This window comes from Atractosteus spatula, chromosome 2, assembly GCF_055471065.1.
Source record: "Atractosteus spatula isolate fAtrSpa1 chromosome 2, fAtrSpa1.hap1, whole genome shotgun sequence".
Classification (NCBI taxonomy): Eukaryota; Metazoa; Chordata; class Actinopteri; order Semionotiformes; family Lepisosteidae; genus Atractosteus; species Atractosteus spatula.
The window spans coordinates 13,865,953-13,891,811 of NC_142707.1; the positions used below are offsets into that span (position 1 = coordinate 13,865,953).

Below are 25,859 nucleotides of genomic sequence, written 5' to 3' on the forward strand. Positions count from 1 at the left end.
TCGATAGAACTATGTTCACACTTTTCTGTAAGTGTGCATTGAAAGTGTATCAACATACTATCTCACTTGTTGGCTTGGCAACATCAGTTTTATTAAATACTGTATACTACAGTAGGTTAGGAAAATTTGTGAAAAAAATTAAATTGTCATTTTAACAACAGAAAGGATGGCTACCTTTTACTTTCTTTACTTGAGTACCGATAAGAGTTGATACTTCTGTACTTTTACTTGAGAAGTTTTCTCAAATATAAACTATTTCTTTGAAAGAATTACTTATTTTTAGAAGTAACAGTACTTTTACTCGAGTAACATATTTGAGTACTTTTTACACCCCTGAGTAGAGGCTCCTGAGCTCTTTGTTCTCTCATACAGCTTTGGTAAAAAGAGCACTCAGGCACACTGGGTTAATCAAATATTTATAAATAACAACAATACACCTAAACAACACACAACATAAACAACATAATTACATACAAGTTAGGCTACTTACAAACAAGGCGACTCGAAGGTCTACTTCCTGACCAACATGAAAACCCAGACTGCTACTACAGTAAGTATTCAAATCCTATATAATGCCTTCAAAATGCCAACAGAAGATATAGAGCTGCCTTCTAAGCTAAACAGAATTTATTCAGTAGTTAAATCTCTTTAGAAATCGGGATGCTACGATGTGAACGGGAATAGTAGTGGTCTCCCTCTTCTAAAAATGCATCCTCCAAGCAGTCCAGTCTGATTTTAACCTAGGGACTCTCTATACAGGAAATCAGAGTTTCCTAAAAACAACTGAATGGCAAGCTGTCTAAACAAGGCTCAAATACTTATCTTGAATCTGGTCTTAAGGGCTGGTCAGAACAATTTCCTCATTTCCTCATTTCCCCCTTTCCCCCTTTCCCCTTCTGTCTTTCTTGCTCCCCCTCCCTCCCTATCTGTCTGTCTGTCTGTCTGCCTGTCTGCCTGCCTGCCTTTTTATGCTGTGTTCTGTTAATGGCACTTAATCATTTACCCAGAACTTAATTGACCAAGCTAAACCAGAGGATCCCTTTGATCAGCATGTCTCAGACTCAGTAAAACTCAGTAAAAAAACACCCTAGTTCCTTTCTTGTCTTGAAGCTCCCTGAAAACTATAGCCAGGTGTTAATTATTGTGTCTAGATTCGTAAGACACTTCAATAACCACTTCTAATAACCATAACAGTACTTAATATGAGATATGGGAATATTAATTATTACTCATTACCTCTGCTGATTTCAAAATGCTCTTAAGAAGGTCTGATGGACAACATCTTCATTGTGTAGTGTTAATAAATCAAAGCTAGCAGCCATGGACAACTGTTTTAGGGCTCATCAGCATGACATACAGTAACTACTGTATATTAACTTTATCAAATGAAAGGTAATCCTTGTATGAAACCTACTATATACAGGGGTGGTAGAAAGTATGTGAACCCTTTAGAATTTTCTGAATTTCTGCATAAAGTTGGCCTAAATTGTAATTAGAGCTTCATCTAAGTCATAAAAATAGATAAAGAAAATCCAATAAAACAAACAACACACAGTAGAATATACTTTTTCATTCATTTCATTCATTCATTCAGTTAAGAGTTAGGAGTGTCAATCAATGGGATGACAATTAGATGTGAGTCTGGGAGGCCCTGCCCTATCTTCACTACCAAACTCTGGTCTTTGCTTTCCAAAACCCTCCTTTTCCAGCCTGATGAGCATTGACAACTCTTTTTTCTGGGGTCCTCAGAAATCTCCTTTGATCAAGGCATGACATGCGCTCACAAACGTATGTTAAAGACCAGAGTTTTGTAGGGATGATTCAGGTTTATGTTTTTTAAATAGGGCAGGGCCACCCAAACTCACACCTGATTGTCATCCCATTGATTGACACTCCTGACTCTAATTATCCCCTTAACTGAATGAATGAAATGAATGAAAAAGTATATCCTTTTTTGTGTTATTTGTTTTATTGGGTCCTATTTTTATGACTAAGATGAAGGAAGATCTGATCAGAAATTCAGAAAATTATAAAGGGTTCACAAACTTTCTAGCACCACTGTACATAAATATCAAAGTTTTCTCATATTATTATAAAAAAATATCAATGATCAATTTTCTATCCGCTGAGGTAGTATTGAATGTAAATAAAGAATCTATAGATACAGAATTGTTTATAACAACTAATGTATACCATTGCCTATCTTTGTCACTTCTGAATATTCATGCATATTCTAAACAATTTATAGTATGTTGGTGATTCAAGCAATATCTATTAAACTTCCTCCATCTCTGCGACAAAAAAGGATCTGTAGACGATAACTTCTGTTACCCTGCTTTCCAAAACTTGTAGCAGACAAAGAAGCTTATGGTCTAGAACATTAACAGTCTTCATTGTTAATTATTTCATTTTTTTTAGCATATACCTTTATCAGTGTGCTCAGTACTTCAGTTCTTAAAACTAATGCATGGTTTACTGTCATTTTCACCTTAGAGATAAGATGCCCCAAATGAATGTTAGTTAATCATACAAGAGAACTGTACACATTTCAATTTAAAAGATTGGATTGTTTTCTATCCATTCCACTGGCTTTCATTCAGTAAGCCTTTTATTCCTGGCAGAGGTTTTTGCAACCTGGAGCTTATTCCAGACACATGGGGCACAAAAAAGGACTACATACGGAATCTGGAGTACTGGAAAAAACCCTTGTGACCTTAGGAAGACTATGTATTCTCCACACAGAAGGTGCCACATTCTGAAATCAAACCCAGGACTAGCAGACTAACAATCGCTGTACCACTGTGCCACTGTGATTATTGTATCATAATCTAACTAATTATAATGTTAATTGCAATTGTTTTTTTATGACTGTGTAAATAATGCAATTGTTTGAAAAATATAGCATTAACTAACAAGGTACCATATGTCTACAACTGTTTTGGGGTCGAATAAGATTCAGTTCAGCTAAAAACCTGAAGTCAGTACATCACTGCAGTGTTGATCTGAGGGGACGTTTTTCTTGTTTCCTGTGTATTTGAGATGTGCAGTGCTACATGCCAAGTTATACTGTACAGTCTCAAGTCAGTGTATCACTTGCTTAATCCCTGGGGACCATGATTCTTTCTATGTCATTTCTTATGATGAGTGAGTATTACATGTTTCTTTGTCTGATGCTATTGTCCAATGTGAATTACAAAGTACAAGTTTACACAGCATAAACTTTACATCATTTGTACAGAAAAAGTCTAGCATTCAATGAAATTCAATATGCAGTGCAGAATACCAGAATCAAGTACCGCAAATAAGTTGATATAGTATAACCAATATATTTTAATAGCACAGAAGTACAGTGCAACAGTTAAATATTAAAATTAAAATTCAATCACTGTTTTTATTCTTTCATTTATGAATAATAATTTATTGATTTTCTTTATTTTTAGCGTTGAAAAGTTCTGAAATTGAAATATGAATATTAACATTTTTTTTCTGTACAGTAATGTTTGGGCTTGAAGTGAGACAAAGTTACTCAGGTATGTTTATTAAATTGTGTATTATACTCTATACACAGATATATTAGATAAGATATAAGATATTAGTCTATAGTTTGACTAAAATAATCAAAATCCTGAGCAATCAGTAAGAATTGAACATCTATCGTAATTTAAGAATTCCAACCTGATTGTATTATGTATTCATAATGCAAATATACATTAAAATATAAATATATTACAATCAGTAAATGTATTTTAAATTATTTAGATATATTTTATTTTCTTAATAAAATGTGTTAATTTTTTTACGTTGATTTTTTTAAAGGATTAGGCAAAATGTCTTTCTCATTTTCTGTTATTAATAATAATAGTCCAAATGCAAATCTAATTTGAGGTAACATGGATACAGAAACCAGAATATTGGAAAATGATTTCTTTAAGGGGATTAATAACATTAATATCAACACTTTCAAAGAGGAGAAGATTTCTCAAACAAAACAAACGATTGATCACAAGCTCCATAATTGCAATTATAAGACTCTTTCTCTTGATCCTCTGTACCTAATTAACAGATTTTTGGAGATTTTTCTCAAAATATCAATGAGAAGCTACTCTTTTGTTTCACACAGATCCACAGGGAAAGCCTGTTCTTGACGTTCAACCAGTATACATTAATGTGGAAGACTCTGTCCATGTCCGTTGTGAGGCTGAGAGAGGAACATCCTGTGACTTCTATATTGATCGGAATGCAGCACCTTTTAGATCTGAGCCGTTCAGTGAAAAGTATAAAGTCTGTGTACTCAATCTTTCTGGGAAGGAGCTGCTGGGAGAGAGAGGTATTGGGACCAGCACTGAAGTTTTTCTGAGTTGTGCTGTTCAGCTAGTCACAGAGGGGCAAACGATTACTTCACAGTGCAGTGAGAGGATCAGGCTCAAGGTGGATGGTAAGAATCCATGCAATTTAATTTATCAGATTATGTAGTAAATAACAGTTCAAATTGTCTTAATTTATTTCAATAATTTACAACTGTGAAAGTACTCTGTGACAACTTGTTGTAAAGGACACTATAACAAATACAACTGGAATTAAATTGAAGTTAAACACTGTGGTAGATTAATTAAGTGCTAGCTTTCTTTCCAAAGGGACAAGAGCTCACTGAATCTTTCCAATTGAAAGTGTTTTCCTAATTTCACTTTATTCTTCATTTCATACATTTTACACCGACAATGCCATTTTCACACAAGATGAAATAGATCCATAACTTTTCAGCTCTTTTTACTCAATAATATTATGAACGTACTAAAGTGAAATGAATCAAGCTAAATTATTTTTAATGGGGCACTTTTTGTTACTCCTTCTCTATTCCACGCACCTATATTTGTTAGTAACATTAGACCAACCAATGCATCACATAAAACTTAATCAGCAAGATAATAATCTATATAAAGCACAACATGTTTTTTAATTGATTATTCTTAAAATTTAATTATTAGTATGCTCTATATATTTCTGACCTTAGAATTGTAATAAACAGGTTCTGAACAGCTGCTCAATGATTGTGATTAACTGCTCTATTCTCACAGATATTTATTGTAAAGCCCTTTTAAATCAGTGAAATATTTGTGGTCTAAAATTGCTTTCAATTGCAATTTAGTTTTCTCCTCTTTTTCCCATTTCTGACCTTTCCCCTTTCAAACAAGAGCTAGCATTAATGAGTGTATTCTGGTTTTATTTCAACAGTCCAGTTTGGAAGTCTTATTGACGTGGATCTGAAACGTATCAAGACAGACCAGAATGCTACAATTCGCTGTGAAGCTGAGAGAGGAACACGTTGCCATTTCTACACTGATAAGAGTGAAGCTCCTTTCAGATCAGTGTCATTCAGGGAGCAGTATAAAGTCTGTTCCCTCACTGTGTCTGGGAAGGAGCTGTTGGGACAGAGAAGGACTGGGATCAGGACTGAGGTTGTTCTGAGCTGTGCTGTTGAATTAGTTACACTGGGACAAACATCAACTTCACAACGCAGTGAGAGCATCACAGTTGAGGTGGAAGGTAAGAACCAGGGTTTTTTTTTCCTTCTTTAATATTAATTTACAAAAACAAAAATTCAACAAATAATTTCTGAAAATGTCAACATCATTTCATATATACCATACTATAATCTACCAAGCAAGATGGTATTTTTATAGATTTTGTACTTTAAGGTGCATACATTTAGTTTATGAACGTCTGGAATATGTATTGAATATACTATAATTCTGTAATTATTACAAGGTTTCCCTGAAGAGCAAACAACACCATTTTTTTTCTCCCATGCCCCACTGTTATATACTGTATAAAAGATTTTTCAGAGGTACTGTCATTTTATATTTTTCTGATTCCTTTTACTATATAATAATCTATACATTAATTTATGCCTATAATCTTTTATCTTCATTTTCCCAACAAATAATTACGATTTGGGTTTATCCTGTCTCTATTGGATGGAGTCCAGATTGATATCTGTTTTTTTGCTAGCACTATAGTATTGTCCTAGAAGAACAGACATATAACAAGTAGATTAACCATATAACAAATTTCTCAGGTTTGGAGAATAATGTGATGCCTGCAATAGCAACCATCAATGCTTGTAAGTATTGCCGTGAGCCTGAACTGGATGAAGCAGATAAAAAATGGATGGATGGGTATTTAGCAATAAATTATGTAGATTTGATCTGGATATTCATTTGTTTGACAATAAAATACTGTTACAAATGGGGAGTCATGAAAATGGTGAAAATCAGGAATTGACAGAGCGGTTTAGTCAATCAGTGAAATAATTATTCATAACCCCCGACTTGTAAGTGATTTCTATACCCGAGCGGCTGGTATAATTAGAGGCACATTAAGTCTTTATTCTCTGGCACAGCTTTGTTGTGAGGAGTAATAATCCAGGCACACTTGGTTAAAACAAGTATTTATTTCAATAAACTACACAAGACGCAAAACATACAACACACCAAGTAACATTATAATGTTACAAATGGGACTGGACAGATATTTTAAAACAATGACACAACACACAACAAAATACATAAAGTTACATTATATACAGTATTTATAGACAAGGCGTTTCAGAGGCCTAACATTCTGGTCACCCAGAAACCCCAGACTGCTACTATGCACTAAACTCTTACTATGCCTACAGAGGCCACACAAGAGATGAGCTGCCTTCCAACTAAATACAAAGCAAACTGCAGTTAAATCTCTCTCTTTGCACCCTGGATGCCACAAAATAAATGGGAGCCTACAGTATATCCCTATCCATAAAATGCATCCTAATCGGGAAAGACGTTTCTAACTGAGATATCTTCTACCCAGGAATCCCAAGTTGCCTTAAAACATAAGCAAGTTCTCTCTAACAAGGATCGAATACTTAGCTCCAGTCAGGTTTGATTTGGATGATCATGAAGGAGCCTGACGCAAGCTTCCAAGTCCCCACTCCTCTGGATTCCTCTCTCTTCTCCCTGCTCTCCTTGTTTGTTCCTTCTTCCTCCCTTCCTCTTTTCTCTCTTTCCTGCCTCTCTTAAAGTTAAGGTATACTGTGTCTTTCTGCCCTGCTCCATTGTAATCATTAATCCACAACTTGCCTAGCCATACTATTACAAACTTTATTATTGTTTCTGCTCAAGGGACCCCCCCAGACCTCAGCAAACATCCTCTCTGCTTTGAAGTTAGAAGTGTTTACTCTTCCCAGTGTCACAAACTTGATCTAAAATCTAAGAGACACTTCTTAAGTCACCCAAAGCTGTAACAATACAATTTTACTGTTATAGTATATAAAAAATAAATCGGTACAAGTTGGGAAAACAAATTGGGAAACAACAAATAGGGAAATTAAATCCCTCACATTAGAATGCATCTAGGTGGTTTGCTTTGGAACTCAAAGTTAGAAGAGTCTACGGAAACTGGAAAGGTTCTCAGCCAGACATTTCAGTAGTTGGAAGGTGAATTAGAAAGATGTTAGTGTGACATTTTTGATCTCTTTATGAACTTTGTGCTCCCAGAAGGCAGATAGTAGTGAGCAGTTATAGAGTTTCCCTAACCTACAAATATAGACAATGATGAATCTTTTGGAGAAAGGATGCTCTATTCAAGGAAGCATCTATATTGTATCTACAGTACCAATAGCACATATCCTCTTCTTAAAGAAAAAATCATGAGTCAGATGTCAGTCTTGGAACAGATGTACAGTGGCAACGCAGAAAGGAGGGATGGACAGCTGCCACTGAAAAACAGAGCTTATTGGGAGATTTTAAAAATATCAAATCAAAAGGGAGCAAAATAGTATTGTACGTTAACTGAACAAATTTAAATGTATTTCTTTTTTTTATTTAAGTTTCCAAGTCAAACATCCCTATTATTGAGCCAACTGGACCTGGTACGTATTCATTATTCATAAAGAGGTTTAAGTGAGCAATTTTTCTCAGTTAAATGGGAGGTCACAAACCTGTGGTATTTAATGGGTCCCAGCTCCCTGACACAGAAAATCCTTATTTTATAGAAGCTCAATTTAGGATTTGTTCTTGCAGTTTACTTTCAATTACTTAAGTGTAACATTAAGCAATTCACTTATCTGTACTCTCCTAGAGAATGACAGAAAACAGAAAAAAACTTATTGAAGTCAACGAAATTAAAATGTTCTGAATCACCATAAAATCTGTAGAAATGTATTTTTATATGTACTGCATGTACAATATAAAGTACACTTGGATATTTATACATAGGACAGTTTTTTTTTCAATTTTGATGCTTTGTGTATGATTTGATTCTGTTTTTTTAAATCAATTGCACCTTTTCATGTCTACAGGACAACTTCCTAAAACTTTCATCTGGGTAGCAGCTGGAGAATTAGTTTCCCTGATGGCAACAGCAGTCTTGAGCTGTCTTTATTTCAAGAACAGTGAGTATGCCTTTCTTAAATTAGCAGTTGCAAGGTCTTCTCACAACACATTTCCAGCTCACAGTGGTCAGCTTTTAAAGATCACATGGCCTCAACTATCACTTCTATGCTGATGATACTCAAATCTACATCCATGCCAAACCTGACACTGATGCACTGTAGCTAATTGCACCTCTGACATAAAAACATGGATGACTCACAATTTCCTTAATCTAAACTGTGACAAGATTGAAGTCATGATTATTGGCACTTCCCATTAACTTTGTAAAGCCAGTGCTGTAATCCTATCTGCGGACAGTACTGAACTTGAGCTTCACTCTAAATTGAAAAATGTGGGGTGATATTTGATTCAGGCTAACCTACATGTGCAACATATTGTCAAAACCATTTTTTCACCTCAGAAATTTCACCAGGCCATGTCCTATGTTATCGCTAATTGTTGATGAAAAGCTGATCAACACATTTGTCTTCTCCCAAATTGACTACTGTAATGCTCTACTCGCTGGGGTTCCTAAATACAAACTCCAGTACTATATATCCAAAATTTGGCAACCAGAGTCCTCACCAGGTCAAGTGATCACATTACTGCTATCCTGGGGTCCTTACACTGGCTTCCTGTCAGGTTTCGTGTTGACTTCAATATCCTCATGCTGCATGCCCTGGCAACTGGTTCTGTTATATACCCCTTTGCTCCTTCTGTATGTAGTATCCCCATCTACTGTCTTCTCTCATTGTGTATTTTCATTGTGCATATCTTGTGTGTTTTTCTATTGTTGTTGTCATTCTGTAAAGCACTTTGAGAAACCACCTTTAAAGGAAAATTATTCTTATTACTGTACTTCTACTACTACTACTACTACTACTACTACTACTACTACCTACTAATCTGGCTTTCTCTTTCAGAGGTTATAAAACAGGACAGTGAAAGGTTAGTCAGCATTTCCTATTCTCTGGGTTTTTCAGTGGAAACAAAGGTGTATGTTTTTATTCCAAATAATACTAGGTGAATTCTTATTTAAAAAGTATCTCATTATTGTGAATAGTAATTGTGAGACTCAGACTCAGAGTCACTAGTCACTAGGTACTGTTATTAGAATTTCCTTAGTGGCAACACACAATTGTCTCAAAGGTGGGGATGGTGTGTGCTGGTAAGGACTTTACTGACTCTCAGCTTAGCAGTGACTACTTCAGGCATGCAGTGTACTAGTGTACAGTTTACAGTGTATGAGATACAGCACTCTCAGGCACTGTGAAGCCAGAAGTACTGTACTGTATGTTTCTAGAATGAGCTGATGTTTAAAGAATTGGCAATTCCAAATCAGATGGGTATTAAATGCAAAAATAAAAAACAAACCACATAGGAAATGTAGGTTCAAATCTAAGCATAAAGTCAAATGTGACACATGGATGAATGTTCTAAAAGTACCCCATGGATGAAAGAAAAAACGACTGTATATACATAATTACTTGTTGGTAGAAGAATGTAAATTCTAAAAGTTGATTACTTTCGTTTAGCCTAAACCTTGTAAGTGCTACATTAATTTTAAATTTAGCAATCTGGAACAAGGAAATAAAGAGGCAGGTAGTCCTTGGATTTTAAACTTACTTTTAAATTTTGTTCTTCTGCAGGGATCTGGAACATGAAAACAACATTTTTGAGACTGTTGTCTGTAAGTATCTTGAATGCTGGAAGAGTCGAGGAGTGTAATTGTACTCCACGTTATGTCAGGTGTGGTTATCAGTAATTCTGAAGAAGATTATGAACAGATTACAAGACACCGACATCAAGGAGTATGCAGTGTATTAAAAAATCACATTGCAATTCAAATGAGAAAACCAAATTAAATAAAACTATAGAAGCAGACATTAATCATTTATAATGTTTTAGCAGTTCATAATGTCTGTAAGATCCAGTGAGGCATTTGTGAAAACAGAAAGAATATTTTAATGTCTACAGTGTTTTAGAAACTACAAGGACTGGTCAGGGGCTAGTTGGCTTTGCATCTCTTAAAAAAAAAAGGCTTCAGAAAGCTGTTCAATTCATTTGTATCATTGGTAGGCACCTTCCCAAAAAGTAATTCTCACTATGACTCTTGGACAGAACCTATTGAAGAGCTGGCAGCAGATGGAGGAGTGATGTGCCCCACCATCACAATATTGCAATACATTGCACTGTCTAACTGACTTGAGTCCATTCAACTCCCACAGAGTATCGAACCTTGAAGACTCCCAGTCAAAAGAGTGCAATGACGCTTCATGGTGATGACTATCAAGTTAAATTTGGACTCCAAACATGCCCATCCTGGCTGAGACACTGAAGGACCCTGAATCATAAACATTTTAAAATAACAGAGAAATTCAGCAATTTTCTTACCACTAAACTAATGTTAAAGTAATGCCTTGTTTCTTGATGTATTTCTCCTGCTTATCACTCTAGTTTTTAATGTATAGCTAATGTAATTTTTAACCTATTGTACATGAGCTTCAGAGTGAATTTACTGTAGTTAAAATGTTGTTCTGTGAGTCTCCAGGGGAATGTACTTGTTCTATTATTGAGTTTGCTAATAAACATCTCGTGAAACCTTGATAATACCAATGAAACTGTTCATGATAAGAACAGCTCATTTTTATTGAGAAGCTTGAATGCAACTTCACTATACATTGTGTGAACTGCTTTTTATTCATATTATGGAGGTTGAAATTACTTCTAAAACAAATGATCTTCAAAGGGTTGGAAAGTAGCAAGATTTGTGTTCTTCAGCATTTTACAAAGTTGTTCTCATAAATGAAATTTACCAGGCACTTAAAGGGAGGAGCATTATAGAAATGACAGGATTCAAGCCCCACCTGCCATATTGTTACTGTATACCCTGTTTCAAACTGCCAATACAACAGTTCTTTAAAACAGAAAGGGATATGATCTATAGAACACCACTTTCCTATCATTGCTAACTGGATTAGAGATACTGTAGTTATAGTTGTTCTTACCTTGCATCCTATACATTCCTGAGCATGGTATTCAACCTTCAGTAACAAATTTTAACCATCCAGAAATATACAACCCAATAAATAAAGGTTTATCTGATGGAGGATCTAACAGAAGTGAACTACATGGCGACACAAAGTGGGAAGAATAGAATATGAGTACCAGTAGAGCATTACTGAAAATAAAAATGTGAATTAAAGGGTTTAAATTCTTTCACTGTTGATGAGTAATGTTTGTTGGCATATGGACACAATCCTACAGCACAGAAATACAGTAGCTGTGTACAAGGACAGAGGTAACAATCTGCCACTCAAGTTCAGTTGAAAATAATTAACAAATAGCTGAATGTGGAAATAACTGGAAATAAAATGCTATTTTATTAATAGTTATTGTATTAATAATTTCATTCATAATGGCACTATAACTGTAACTATGATAGTGTTATGACTGGGTGATACTGGACTGGCTCCTACTATCCATTCTCATTTCCAAAAGAGAACAAGCCACAACTGAGAAATGCCTAGCTCATCTTGAGGTAGGGTTGGAGGAAGGTCAAACAAATGTAGCTAATGTGACTATTGTATTCAACAACCATTTACACATTTTAACTAGAAACAGTTAATAGACACCCCAACAAACAAAGGCTTATCTGATGGAGGATCTCACAGACATCGAGCAGACTTCATGTGATGCAGTAGAGAACACTGGCAGCAAAAAGAATATGAGTAAACACTGAAATTTAAAGGATTAAAATGCAGCATAAACATAAAACAACGAGGATTCAAAATGTAAAAAAAAGATTTTTCTGTGCATTAAATATTCTATATTATATTACCTAATATTACATTATATTCTACATTATACTGTATGTATGTACTTCTCACACCTGAAGAAGGCTCCATGGCCGAAACGTTGTGTTTTCTTTCTTCTTTTTTTCAGCATGGAATAAACCTATTACTTGTTCCTTTGCATTATACTGTACAGTATGTGCTGGGTTGTATGTAGTCTTGTACAGGATATGATACTGTCTGCAACTTCTCTGTGTGTAGCATCTCACTTGCCAGTGGTTTGTGTAGTGTAGTGTTGTAGTGTACTGTATGTGGATTTAAGTAGGAGAACAGGAAGAGCAGAGGGGTTAAAATCTTTACCTTCTTGGCTTCTGAGTGAGTGAGAATTCCTAATATTGCCGCGTACAGTAGCATAGCAAGTTCATTCCAAGAAGAATTTTTTATGTTTCCTTTTCCCTGTATTTGTTTCTATATGTATTTTGCATATTTTGTCACAATCAATCTGCTACTTTCTACTGTATTATAGTTCTTGGTGGAAGATGAAGATGATGATTATTAACTTAATTTTATATAGTCTTCAAACGTACCGTCTCAAAGCACTTTACAATATAGAAACAGTTATAAGGATGAAGTAGTTCAGGTGGGTAGCTGCGTCAGCATGCGTAGGCTGCAAAGGAACAAGTAATAGGTTTATTCCACACTGAAAAGAGAAGAAAGAAAACACAACGTTTCAGCCGTGGAGCCTTCTTCAGGTGTGAGAAAGACAGGGCAGTAAGCAAAGGTAATGTAGCAGGAGAACAAAAGCTGGGAGAGAGGAGGAGCAGGAGGCGGGAGCAGGGGATAGACAGAGTGGCCAATCAGGAAGTGTGAAGTCAGGTAGGTGAAGAGAGGTGTGAAATGAAACCTACAATGAATAGAGAGAATTTAGAAGAACATTAGTCTGTCATTGAGAGAAGGGGAAAGGTGTGATCCTAGCTGAAGGATAATTTTTTTATAAGGATAGCAAATTACAAAATAAAACATATAAAACAAGACGTTAGAAGCAAATGTTATAAAACAGAATTCCAGACTACTGGGACATACAGGAGCAAGCGCAGGCCCTGTCACCCATAGTATGTAAGTGATCTCGGGTAACATATGGAAGACTGGAGTCAGACGAAAATGGAAGTTTCAAGGTGGGGAGTGGTAAGATAATAAGTCAGACAGGAACTGAGGTTCCAAGCCAAGTAAAGCCTTATGCACTTGTAGCGGCGAGGCTTATTAAAATACAGGAATTACGTTTTCTGCTCCCTTGCCAGTCCCTCTCTCCTTCATCTCAGTGGTGCCTGATACAGTTCACAATTAAGGTGTTTTTCTAGCTGATAGAGTGTCCTGATAAGGAATAGCTCCCCAATTCCTGAGATTCTCCAGCAACCTTAATAAATGGTCATCTGGCACCTAAAAGTCTGAGATTCCAAGGGAAAGTGTTATTCAAAAATGGTTTACAACCCTAAGGTCAGAGTGCATGGTTACTCATCACCAGCCAATCAGGAACTGGTAGGGCAGGTCAACCCCACGTGGGTCTCTGATGCCCATGAAACTTTCAACCAATGAACGACCTGCAGTTCCTCCAAGTAAAAACAGGCAACACAGAGCGCCTGGGGGGGACGGTTCTGAAGGGCAGGATGGTTCCACAGGGCAGAACAGTTCCCAAGGGAACACAGTTCCCAAGCGCAGGACAGTCTCGCAGCGCGCCTGCTGGACATTCAGCCTCAGGGCTCCTCCTAAACATCCCCAGATTCAGCCCGGACCACCACGTAACAGCCAGTGTGTCCGAGTGCCAGAACTTTCCTTTGTTCTAAGAGTCGAGAGTGGAGGTTGCCAGCGCCTAACCAAAGGATCCACCCGAGGTTAGCCAGCAGCAAGCCTCGTGAACCCAATCTGAATCAGTATTCAGGACTAGCGCTTCATCAGGAACGAACCGGTCCTCTTCCTGACCTGCTGGGACCCACAGTCACTTTTCTCCTGTGCACAAACTCTGCTAGTTCAGCCAGCACTAACTAGCGAGTCTTCAGTGAACACTTTGCAAGCCGCAAGCCGCACCGAGCACTGCTTGGCACCGAGCCAGAAAGAGCCGATTGGACAGCGACAAGCCTGCCAATGCTTCTTTGTGCCTGCAGGAGATCTGACCCCACAGATGGATGAGTATTCAACTTCCTGCATTACCGCTCGAGAATTCAATTGTTATCTCAACCAGTTGATATCAATTTAATTCCTATGAGTGATGTACTTGTTTTGAGTATCTAGTGTAGAAGTTATAACCAAGTTCATTTACGAAATGGTCTAAATGAATGATATACTGAACGTATGTCCCTTGGTATTTGTAACTCTTCGTGACTGAATATGCCTTTGGTATTCTGCTAACCCTCATGATAAGATCTGTTCTTTATATGCACATTTTATGTATTAATAAATGTATTCTCGTGTATTAGTACCTATGTGTGTGCGGTGTTTGAGTTATCCCGCAAGGTAGGATTCTAATACCATCAAAAGAATCATTTTGTGACTTACTGCCACAATTAATAATTGTCCCAGTTAAGCACAAACCCCTACATTTACTGGTGTCTCGTGAGAGGACGCTACACACTGTAGGTGTTCATAAAGAATTTTAAAAGAACTCGAAACCTGATTGGAAGCCACTGCAAGGACTCCAAGACAAGCATAATGTGATCGCTTGCACACAACCTGGTCAGGATTCTGTCTGCTGAATTCTGAACATATTGGAAGTGTGGATTTAGTTACCCCAGTGAGTAGGGCTAGCACTAACCAATTTTTAAAAAAAAACCCAAATGTATTGACCAGCTTTTCTGCAACAGTCAAAGACAACATAGGACAACCATGAAGCCTGCACGTCATTGCAGGGCTTTTCTAAGGGTTTTTTTTCCGTTTCCTGTGAGATGTGCACTGCTTCATGCGAATTTATACTGTACAGTCTCAAACAGAAGTGCATCTCTTGCTTAACACCCTGAGGATTATGATTCCTTCATTGTCATTTCTTACATTAAGTGAGTATTATTTGTTTGATTCTCTTTGCCATTGTACAATGGGACTTTTTACAAATTAACACAGCATGAGCTTTATAGTGGAAAATCAAGCTTTTTGAGTAATATGAAATGCATATTAAAATACCTGCATCTTGTAATAAAGCAAATAAGTTGCTGTAATAAAGCATTTGAATTTGAATACATTCAACAATTGAAATTGTTGAATAGTACAGAAGTACAAAAGTTCAATTTGAAAAAATAAATCTTTCTATTTTATTTTTTGAATTGAGAAATTAAATATTTCATTAATGTTTCAATTTTTTTGCACTGTATGGTTTTGAAATTTGACCATTAACAACTTTTTTGTTTTCTTTTCAGTTATGGTTGGGGTTGAAGTGAGACAAAGTTACTCAGGTACAGTTTGTTATTAAATTACATATTATTTTATATTTATAAATATTTAACATATATTTACTGTAGATGTCAACAGTCATCTCAGTTTTGTCCTCCATAATTTCTGGAAGTAATAATTACTTTTAAAATGTAATTTGCCTCTAGAATCAATAGGCAAAACATAATACAGGTATGAAGAATAACATATTATTATACCTACTGTGGAAAATATTTTATTGACTGCTTACAATCATTTACTATGTTTTTATTAAGCTGAAGAAGAGAAAATTCTCAGATGTTTGTTTTCAACAGATTCACTCTCACAGCCCATTCTTGAGGTGCAACCAGAATCTATCAATTTACTGGAAAGTGTCTACATTCGCTGTGAAGCTGAGAGGGGAACACAGTGCCACCTTTACACCGATCAGAGCCCAGTTCCTTTGAGATCAGCACCATACAAGTATCAAACCTGTCAGTTCTCTATGAGTGGGAGAGATCTACTGGGCAAGACAGCTGTTCAGGATAAAACTGAAGTGCTTCTTAGTTGTGCTGTTGAGCTGATGATGGATGGGCAAGCAGTTACCTCACAGCACAGTGAAATAAAAAAAATAGAGGTTGTTGGTAAGTCATCTTCATTGGTATTTCTAAAATGACACTGTTAAGTGTTTGGTTAGAATTATTCTTTCATCAACTACTGTTTTTACGTGGAGCTGTTAAAGGTGAAAAAGGTTTTTAGGTGAAAGAGTCTTAGTATTAATTGTTATGTATAATTGCATTCCTCTAATGTAATCTGGACAAATGATTATAAAAAATGGTGTCTCCTGTTATATAATGTTTCTTAGTGTTTACGAAAGACATATGACAGTGTTATGTTGCTCCACTCAGTAAAGCACTGAAAATTGTGCTTTAGACTGTATCATTCATGAAACATTATGAATAATTGCAGGCCTCAAATGTAACCTGGACAAATGGTTATACAGAATGATGCATCTTTTTATATCAAGATACTGTATATGATATTTATAAAGGATGCATGACAGTGTAATGTAGCTTGTCTAAAGTAAAGGATTAAAGAATTGTGATTTAGACTGTATCTATAATAAAACATAAGGGTAATTAATGAGACAAATCTCATGTAATTTACCAGCACTTAGCGTTGGAAAGGTTCATATTCAAGTAGACCGCAAACACATTGATGAAGAGGACTATGTTAAACTTCGCTGCAAAGCTGAGAGAGGAACACGCTGCCACTTCTACATTGATCAGAATCCAAACCATATCAGATCTGAGCCCTTCAGGGAAGAGTATAAAGTGTGTGTCCTCAGGGTGTCTGGGAAGGAACTGCTGGAAGAGAAAGGTACTAGGACCAGTACAGAGGTCAGTCTGAGCTGTGCTGTTGAACTTGTAAGCGAGGGGCAAATGATTACTTCATCTCACAGTGAGAAGATCAGAATCAAGGTGGAGGGTAAGTGCAGCCAAATTAATTCCTTCTTAATTTATTTTTGCTTATATAATGTATACATCAGATAATACAGGTATAAATAGGAAGTAATATGGCAATATTATCTTCATTTAAAGCAGGGGAAGATGTAGTACTGTAATTCATTTTTAATGATGACCATTATCATTCTAAAGGGAAAGTACATTTTTCTGATTGGTAGATTATATTCATTACATACTGTAATATATTATGTACATTACTCATTCAATTACAAATAAAGAAATAAAGCATATGTATTAATACAAAAATGCAAAAGTACTGAATATGTTGTGAGTTTTTTGTGTGAACTATAAATCTAAATGTACATTTCCATGTAATTTTGCCTCTGACCAGGCTTCGGCAGCTGATTAGAAACTACTGATGAATTACTGTACTTTTTCAGTCACATAATTACTCCAGAAACTTCTTGATAAATCTGATCAACAGCTCTGAACAGTTGAGCAAAGTTTTGCCAATCAATTTCCAATTGTAACTAATGTTGAAAATCAGAGAAATACATGGTGATTGGATGATGATTCTTCCCACTTAAGCAAGTGACATTGTTTAAAATCACCTTTTCTTTCTCCTTTCCTCCCTTTTTACAGTATTTCTTATCCTGATTAATGAGATACATCCGTTTGTATTCCTGCAGCCAAGTTTAGAAGTCTTCGTATTGATACAGATCTGAAACGTATCAATACAGACCAGAATGCTACAATTCGCTGTGAAGCTGAGAGAGGAACACGTTGCCATTTCTACACTGATGAGAGTGAAGCTTCTTTCAGATCAGTGCCATTCAGGGAGCAGTATAAAGTCTGTTCCCTCACTCTGTCTGGAAAAGAGCTGTTGGGACAGAGAGGGACTGGGAACAGGACTGAGGTTGTTCTGAGCTGTGCTGTTGAATTAGGTACACTGGGACAAACATCAACTTCACAACGCAGTGAGAGCATCACAGTTGAGGTGGAAGGTAAGAAACAGACCAGTTCTTGTTCTTTCATACATTTGTTCAATCATTAATGGTATTTTAAAGATTGAGTACACTATGCACTGGTAGTCTGGAGAAAACATGAATTAAACTTAAAAAAATGAATTCACCTTTATTGCTAAGGGAATTTGTCTTCCATATCAAGAGCTCATAAAGGTATAGTATAACTTAAACGACAATCGTACAATGTAACAACAGTGCAATACCATGATGCAAACAAATATTTAACGACATTGCTTCTCAGAACCTTTCTAGTACCATAAGATTAAAAATTCAGGGAAGCTTGTAAAGAGACTAAAAACAATACATGTAATATATGTAATATAAATAAATATAATAATAAGAAAAAGAAAATCCCTAACTGCAAACAATCTTTTCATTGTTCAATGATTGAATGAAACATCAACATTTTGTCAATTTTTCTTCTCTAGATTCCTACTCAAAAATACTCATGCATATCTTTGTATCCTCTAAAGGACTGTTTAATAAATTGTCTTTTACTGTAAGCGTTATGGGTCTCAGTAAACTCCATATAAACTAAACAGTTAGATATTGAACAGTCCATTGCCCTGGCACTCTGTAGTGTTTCCAAACTTTTATATGTATATATTTATATGTATATATTTTAATATATAAAGTAATAACGCTACCGTTTTATGATAATAGACCCTTACATGTTTACAGTTTTTCAAACCAAAAAATCCTCAAGCACTTTTGTCATAGAAGGGGACCCATTTCATACATCTCTGAAGTGCAGCAGCCATTTTGTACTGTATCACCAGCTCACAGCAGATCAGGTTGAGAAGTAAGAAATTGCTTCATAAATTAAATTCAAGGAAACCCTTCTCTATGGAAACATGTCATGGGACTTATAGTGACTGGTCATTGGTTTCAGACTTCTGGCCCACAAAGAATACCAGCAACTGCACATACAACCTGGTTTTGCTTAAGTAATTTGTTCTGACATTTACCCTTTTCAACCATGAAACTGTTAAGTTTGAGCATTTAAGATGTGAATAAAAATATTTACTTTAAAATGCATTTAATAATAATATTAGCTTACACTTATGTAGCGCCTTTCCGGACACTCCACTCAAAGCGCTTTACAGGTAATGGGGATCCCCTCCACCACCACCAATGTGCAGCATCCACCATTTAAAAATTTGTATTATTTATAACTCAACAGAACTGGGATGACTGCAAAGAAGGGAAATGTTTTGCAAGGCTTTGCAAATTACTTAAGAAGTTAGAGTGATCAGTGCATGAGCAGTAAAGGCACAAGGTTAATTTTTTATTTGATATTGTTTTTAGTTTTAGAAATTACGGTGTTAGAGAGCTACATTTCATTTACATAAAATAAAGATAAAGATGAATTTGTATTATTCCATGCTGAAAAGAGAAGAAAGAAAACACAACGTTTTGGCTGTGAAGCCTTCTTCGGGTGTGAAGTTGTGTTTTCTTTTTTTGGCATGGAATAAACCTTTTACTTGTTCCTTTGCAGCCTAAGCATGCTGAAGCAGCTCCCCACCTAGGATAATATACTATAATAAACATAACAAATATTATAATCTTATATTTTTTAAGAATAAGAAAGAAGTAAAGGTTAATTCCAAACTGCAAAAATTCAAATACTGGACAGTTTTGGCTGTCACACCTTCCCCAGGTGTGTAAAAATAAAATGGACAGGGGTAGAATAAGGAGGAGGGTGGTGGGTGACGGAAAACAAATGAAACAGAAGGTGAAAATGGATGGAGTTACTGTAGTGAGACAAAAGTGCGAACAAACGTGTGAGACAGAAGTGTGAAAGGCAGCAATCTGTGAGTTGAAAGAACTTAAAAATAGATTGACCAATCATTGAGTGGCAGGGAAATGTGTGAATCCAAACGTTTTACTACACTGTGGTACATTTATTTCTCACCAGCTGAAAAAAAGGACTTTTGCCTCAATATCCTGAACCATATTTGTTTTTTTTTATTTTCAACTCATACCACAGAAACACCTAATTTCTTTTTTCTTTTGTTTTCTACTGTTCAATGTACTCTGTTCTACTCTATTTTTTAGTTCATCCCCACATTGTCTAGAATCCAAAAATAATGTCAAGATACACACCCACTGTACAGTGTCTTTTTCACAGATACCAACTTGAAGCTCAGTCCAAAATAGAATGTTGTCAATAAACATTCTATTTTGGTATCCTTACTAGTTTACTAAGTATGCAAGATTCTACTGTAAGTCTGTATGTTATTCAGGTTTGAAGGATGTTCTGTTGTTTCTATGATATTTTACATGATATTGTAGATAAATTAATTTATAGAAAAATATAAGTTTAGTAATTGATACATGATGTATTTTAGTTGGATTGTAGAGATTGGTCTTTTTTGGTTTACCTTATGCAGGCTGCAACTTCTTTGTTATAAAATATGAATTATATTTGGCAACACATTGGATGAGGTATTGCAAATGACATTTACTCATGTTTTATAAACGAATTATAGTAACACACTGTTGTAATAATATGTTTATGCTGTAGATTAACTACTGTAGATGTTATCAGCAAAACCCTCATCTTTATCTAGTTAAAATAGCCTGGGCCCTAATCTTGAGGTTAGGACTATGTACTTTTCTTACATACAGTACTATTAATAACATACTGTATTAATAGACTGCATATAGACTATAAATATGGAGACCTAAAGTATGACCTGTTATTTTTGATTCCATGCTGTTAACTTGCTGGAAGAAGGTCTACTCAGGGTCCCACTTCAAAATAACTCATAAAACTTTATACTTTCCAGCAACACACGTGTGCAAAATTAAGCCTAAATAAAAGTCTAAACAGAATAAAATTGTATAACATTTTAATTAAATACAAATCTGTCTACCTTCTGTTCCAGATGTTACCAAATCAGATGAACTTCATAAAAATGGAATCATAAAAGGGAATTGTGAGTTCACACAATGAATTTTCTCTGTCCATGATGATCTTTTCCTGATAGTGTTGTCACAGGGATATCTTCTACTATATGTACACAAAAGCAAGCATGCTATACCTTTACACAAAATCGTTGTCCTATGCTAGAGACGTTTTATTATTTCTTCTGCTTTTGCAAACCAGCATCTCTTTATTTTAATAAAGTACTGTACATGACTTGGAGTATCAAGCACTTCAGTGCAACATGCATTAAACATCCCGATTCTCTAGACTCCATCTACAGAGAAAGATGTGGAAACCAAGCCAAGTAATTATACTCTAGATTATGAAAATTACATTAACATCTATCTAGAGGATCATCTACAGTACCTACAGTAGATGAAAACAACATCATATTATTTGTCATTGTGCTACATTGTCAGCTTTAATTAAAAAAAAGATTCTTCCATTTGTTGCTGCAGGGCATCTTCCAAAGAATGTCAAGTGGGCAGCTGTTGGTGGATTATCCTTCTTGATTCCAATGCTAGTTCTGACCTGTGCCTTCTTCCAGCACAGTATGTGTATTTTGTCTTCCATTAGCAATACTCCATTCTTCCTAAAACAGGTTTTCTGAACTCCTACAATACTGTAGCTGTTTCATTTAAACATGATGTAGTTCCTAGCAAAATAATCTGTCACTGTTTTGCCAGTGAGATAGAAAGAATATGTTTTTGTAGTTGATCAGATTAATCTATTTTACTCCAGAAGGCTTTTTGGTCTACGCTGAACCTCATTTCTCTGTTTATACTAGAGCTATATAATTAACACATATTGTCTTTACTATTTAACATGATAAAATTCCCACAAAACTGCAAAATAGTAGACTTTGCAATGATTTAAATGAATAAAATACTGCATATTATACCATCCAATATCATATACAATACCAGATAACATATGAACTGTATTTATTCACTGCACTGGACAATATTTATCAGGTTGTTTGTTGGTTTTATTTATCAGAGAGAAACAAACATGTCAGTGAAAGGTGAGTCAACATTTCTCAACTCCTTCCATCTTTTTTTTGTTAATAGCACTGCCTTGATACTTGTGCTGTCATAGCATATCTTTTTTTAGTAATATCGCAAAACAATTGGTTTACAACATTTTTTTTTAAAAACATATGAAAAGATTGTGTTTGCATGCAAATCATGTACAGTATGTTATGTATACTTTTACCTAAAACACATTTTTTTGTAAACAGATAATGTAAAGGTGACTACTGCTTGATTTTTTTCCATCTTTGAAGATTCCTGTTGGAATTTTTCAAAATATGTATCACTTTTGGATTTTCATGAGCTTGTCTGCATGGGCTCTGTTCCTAAATATGTTTGTTGTCTCCCGTAGGGATGTGGAACAGCATGAAAACAGCAATCTTGAGAATACTGTCTGTAAGTATGTGTGAAAACTGCGGAATTATGGTAACTGATATAAGGAGAGTAATTAAGTATAGATATTCTTCACAGCTTTCAAATCTTCCGAAGCTTTCTTATGTTTTTTTATTTTCATTTTTCTACAGATCCCAGTATTAATAAAGGACAACAGAGAGTCATGGTAAAAATATCACCGAAGGACATGTTTTGAAACACTCAAGAATGTGTATTTAATACCTACAGTAATTGAGTATTATGACAGACCAACAAGTTAATTACAGTATACAGTTAAAAGTGGTTTTTGCTGTGTCTGCAGAATATGTCTAAGACCACATCTCACCTACCATATGCACTTGCTATCCCTGAAATGGCAAAAAGGTGATAAGTAAGAATTGTGGTTAAACATGGTTATGTTATGCAAAGATGCACAAACACGTGCTGGCAGACATATTGCAATACAAATTCACTAGGTTATTTAAGACCCACACATCATCTCTGAATGTCAGCAGTGCTATAATTTATCAAACAACCTAATCAACTGTGTTTAATAAATAAAAAATAACTATTAACATAATTAGGACTACCTGAAGAATAGCATTCATACAGTAACAACTACATAAACTAAAACATTTAAGTGCCATTAGAAGTTCTATAGACCTGATTAAATACAGGAATTAGACAACTCAGTAGTTTTTACATATTAAGCTTTCATACTTATATGAATTCTAGTTCTGTAACTCATTTTGTGACACAGTAGAAGCCAAGAATGATCAGCTGAGTCATAGAGATGGCAACAGTGTCGTGGTTGTTGTTGTTGATGATGATGACCTCACCACTCTACATAATGATAAACACAGTTTGAGATTTGATCATCACCAACTTGTACAAGTGCAAGAACATCAAAGTAATCCCTCAATCTTTCAATTCAGTAATACTCCGCATGGCATGATGTATTGCATCAATATCCTTTACCACCCTAGGAGGTCAAACCCCAATGCAGCATATGCAATGATTCATAACTGTCAACCAGTGCCACGTAATCTTGCAGTGACTTGTGAGTGACTTTACTTTTACTTCCTGTGGTCCACCAGCAGCATCTCAGCCTGTGAAATTATGCTGTTCTGCACATTGTATTTGAGCCATTAGCAGATACATTAGACATTGAAAACTTAGTGTACAATAGTAGTATAATTTAGGATGAGTTATTGGTGACCTTTTAAGGTGTCTCAAAGGAGTTCAATCTTAATCACAAAGGTGGTAGCTTTGTACCAATGGCTCCTCAGCCAAGCATAGGCACCTGTGCCTCTACTTTTACTAAGCAGGATTGTTATCATTGTAACATTATTTTTCATTTTACTCTTCTCTACAGAAACAGCAGGTCACAGACAATGAAGTATGCTATTCCACTTTGATGCATACTGAACGCCCGAAGAAAACAGCCCCAGTGATTCAGGTCACTGAAAACTCGCAGTATGCCACTGTGGTGATACACTGAGATACAGTGGTCCAGAGACAGTGTTAGAGGAGAGATTCATGTCTTCAACATCTGTATTAACAAACACATACTGACAATGCTTGTAAACCAGTCCAAAATGAAACAACAGCTCAATCTCTTTAAGAACAAATTTAAAGTATTTTACTATAGAGTAGTCAGCTGAGGTATTTAAGGATCACTGGTCTTCCTAATTTTATATTGTCAAATCCCTTAATTATGTAACTGAACTAATTTAATTAATTGAAACTGTTTATGCAGTTATCAAATGTATTGTATTTCCTGCAATATTATCATTTTAGTAAAAAAATAAATAAAATAAACAAGTAATGTATATTTCTACAAGCAAAGCAGCAATTATTCTTTCATCAATCTTCCTGATTGCTTCTAAGTGTGTCATCCAATTCAAGAGGCCTATCCAGGCAAGAAATGGGTGCAAGTCTGAATACACCCTGGATGGGATGCCACTCCACTGCTGGGCACACACGAGTAAACACAGACACCCACACACTCACATCAGGGCCAATTTTCCCAGAAACAAATTAACCTACCGGTACAGTATGTCTCTGAACTGTGGGCATTGACTGCTGGGAGAACATACAAACTCCATGCAGATAGCACCCCAGATCTAAATCTTTATCATTGAAGAATTTATTCCAGTTTTGTAGGTGGTTTTCTAGTGAGAGAAATTGCTTTTAGAATGTAATACATTAGCAATCAGCAGCTATATTCAAAAGTAGACTTGGGATGGCACATTCTTTTGCTGTAGCTCAGGAACTACAGTATTTCTTGAAAGCATACAATTTACTGATATAACGATTATCCAGCAAGATAATGCAAAACCACACTGTGGTTGAAATACTTTACCATAATTTTATTCAGGATAGCAACACTCAGAACTCTTAATGTTTTACCATGTCCAACATTTTCACCTGATCTTCAACAACCAGAACATTTGGAAAACAGTGAAGGCTAATAATAGAAATCCTTGATCAGTGAATATTTGCCAGCTTGTTGGAACCACAGGACATGTGTGGAAAAAAAAATCCTCAGCTGTCTGTCCATGGATTTACTGTCTAGGATACATACAATATGAACAAAATTACGATTTTGCTTATAAGACCAGTTGCTTTCGGGGGTCATTCCAGATACTGTCGTTTTCATTATTAACTGTTGGAAATGTCTTCACATGCAGCTTGTTGAGGAAAAAATACTGTATTTTGGCCATGTTGCGCTGGCAGAGAGCATTAAAGCTCACTCGACCTGCCAACAGGAGAGAAGTGCTGCAGTTCCTTGGGTTTTCTGGGTATTCCAGGCATTAAGGGATATGCCACCACTGCTGCTCCTCTACAGTATTGCTTGACATCTGCGTATGCTCAGAGGAACAGATCTGAACAAACATGTTCTCCCTCTGCATATAAACTTGAATTTCTAGCTTTAAAATGGGCAGTAAGTGAAAAATTCCATGAACACTGATTTGTTGTCGTCACTGACAACAATCCCACTGCCAAGCAAGATGTCACTGGTCAGCGCTGGGTCAACTAGTTTCAGGTACAGTATGTAGTACTATTACAGATATACAGGGGAAATGCAATGTGAATGCTGACAGTTTTATTCTGTGCTCAAACTATGCTCAGAGGGACCAAAACAGGTTTTGTTTATCTGTCTGTTTTGTTTAGGTTTTGTCTTGTTTGTTTTTTTTTGTATGTTGACTAGGCTGGCTTACATTTTAAAATATCAAAATTAGAAACTAAAATTAACAACGGCAAGGGAGCTGTGATAAGAAAGTAAGATCCAGAGGTATAAATATTATTTTATTAATTAAATATGTTAAACCTGAGGGACTCTACTGTAAAGCTCTCGAGCATTGCATAGGGCCAAATTGATAAGAATGACATTTCCTGGCAAGAGAATGAGGAACACATGGTAAGAGC

At 35.7% G+C, this 25,859-nt stretch overlaps 2 protein-coding genes across 2 annotated transcripts; both read left to right on the top strand.

Annotated features, from left to right (window-relative positions):
• The first annotated feature begins 3,496 nt into the window (after positions 1-3,496).
• Positions 3,497-10,752, top strand: LOC148839334 (uncharacterized). Its single transcript, XM_088935740.1, has 6 exons — positions 3,497-3,530; positions 4,121-4,435; positions 5,233-5,556; positions 7,871-7,912; positions 8,342-8,434; positions 10,643-10,752. Exons 1-6 carry the CDS (start codon positions 3,497-3,499, stop codon positions 10,750-10,752), a joined length of 918 nt encoding a protein of 305 aa, XP_088791866.1.
• Positions 10,753-16,106: 5,354 nt separating this feature from the next.
• On the top strand, positions 16,107-24,132 carry LOC148839335 (uncharacterized). Its single transcript, XM_088909510.1, has 9 exons — positions 16,107-16,245; positions 16,772-17,089; positions 17,757-18,071; positions 20,984-21,034; positions 21,483-21,575; positions 22,024-22,048; positions 22,408-22,451; positions 22,580-22,614; positions 23,803-24,132. The coding sequence occupies exons 1-9, from the start codon at positions 16,107-16,109 to the stop codon at positions 23,926-23,928; spliced, it is 1,146 nt and encodes a 381-aa protein (XP_088765636.1). The 3' UTR covers positions 23,929-24,132.
• The last annotated feature ends 1,727 nt before the right edge of the window (positions 24,133-25,859 follow it).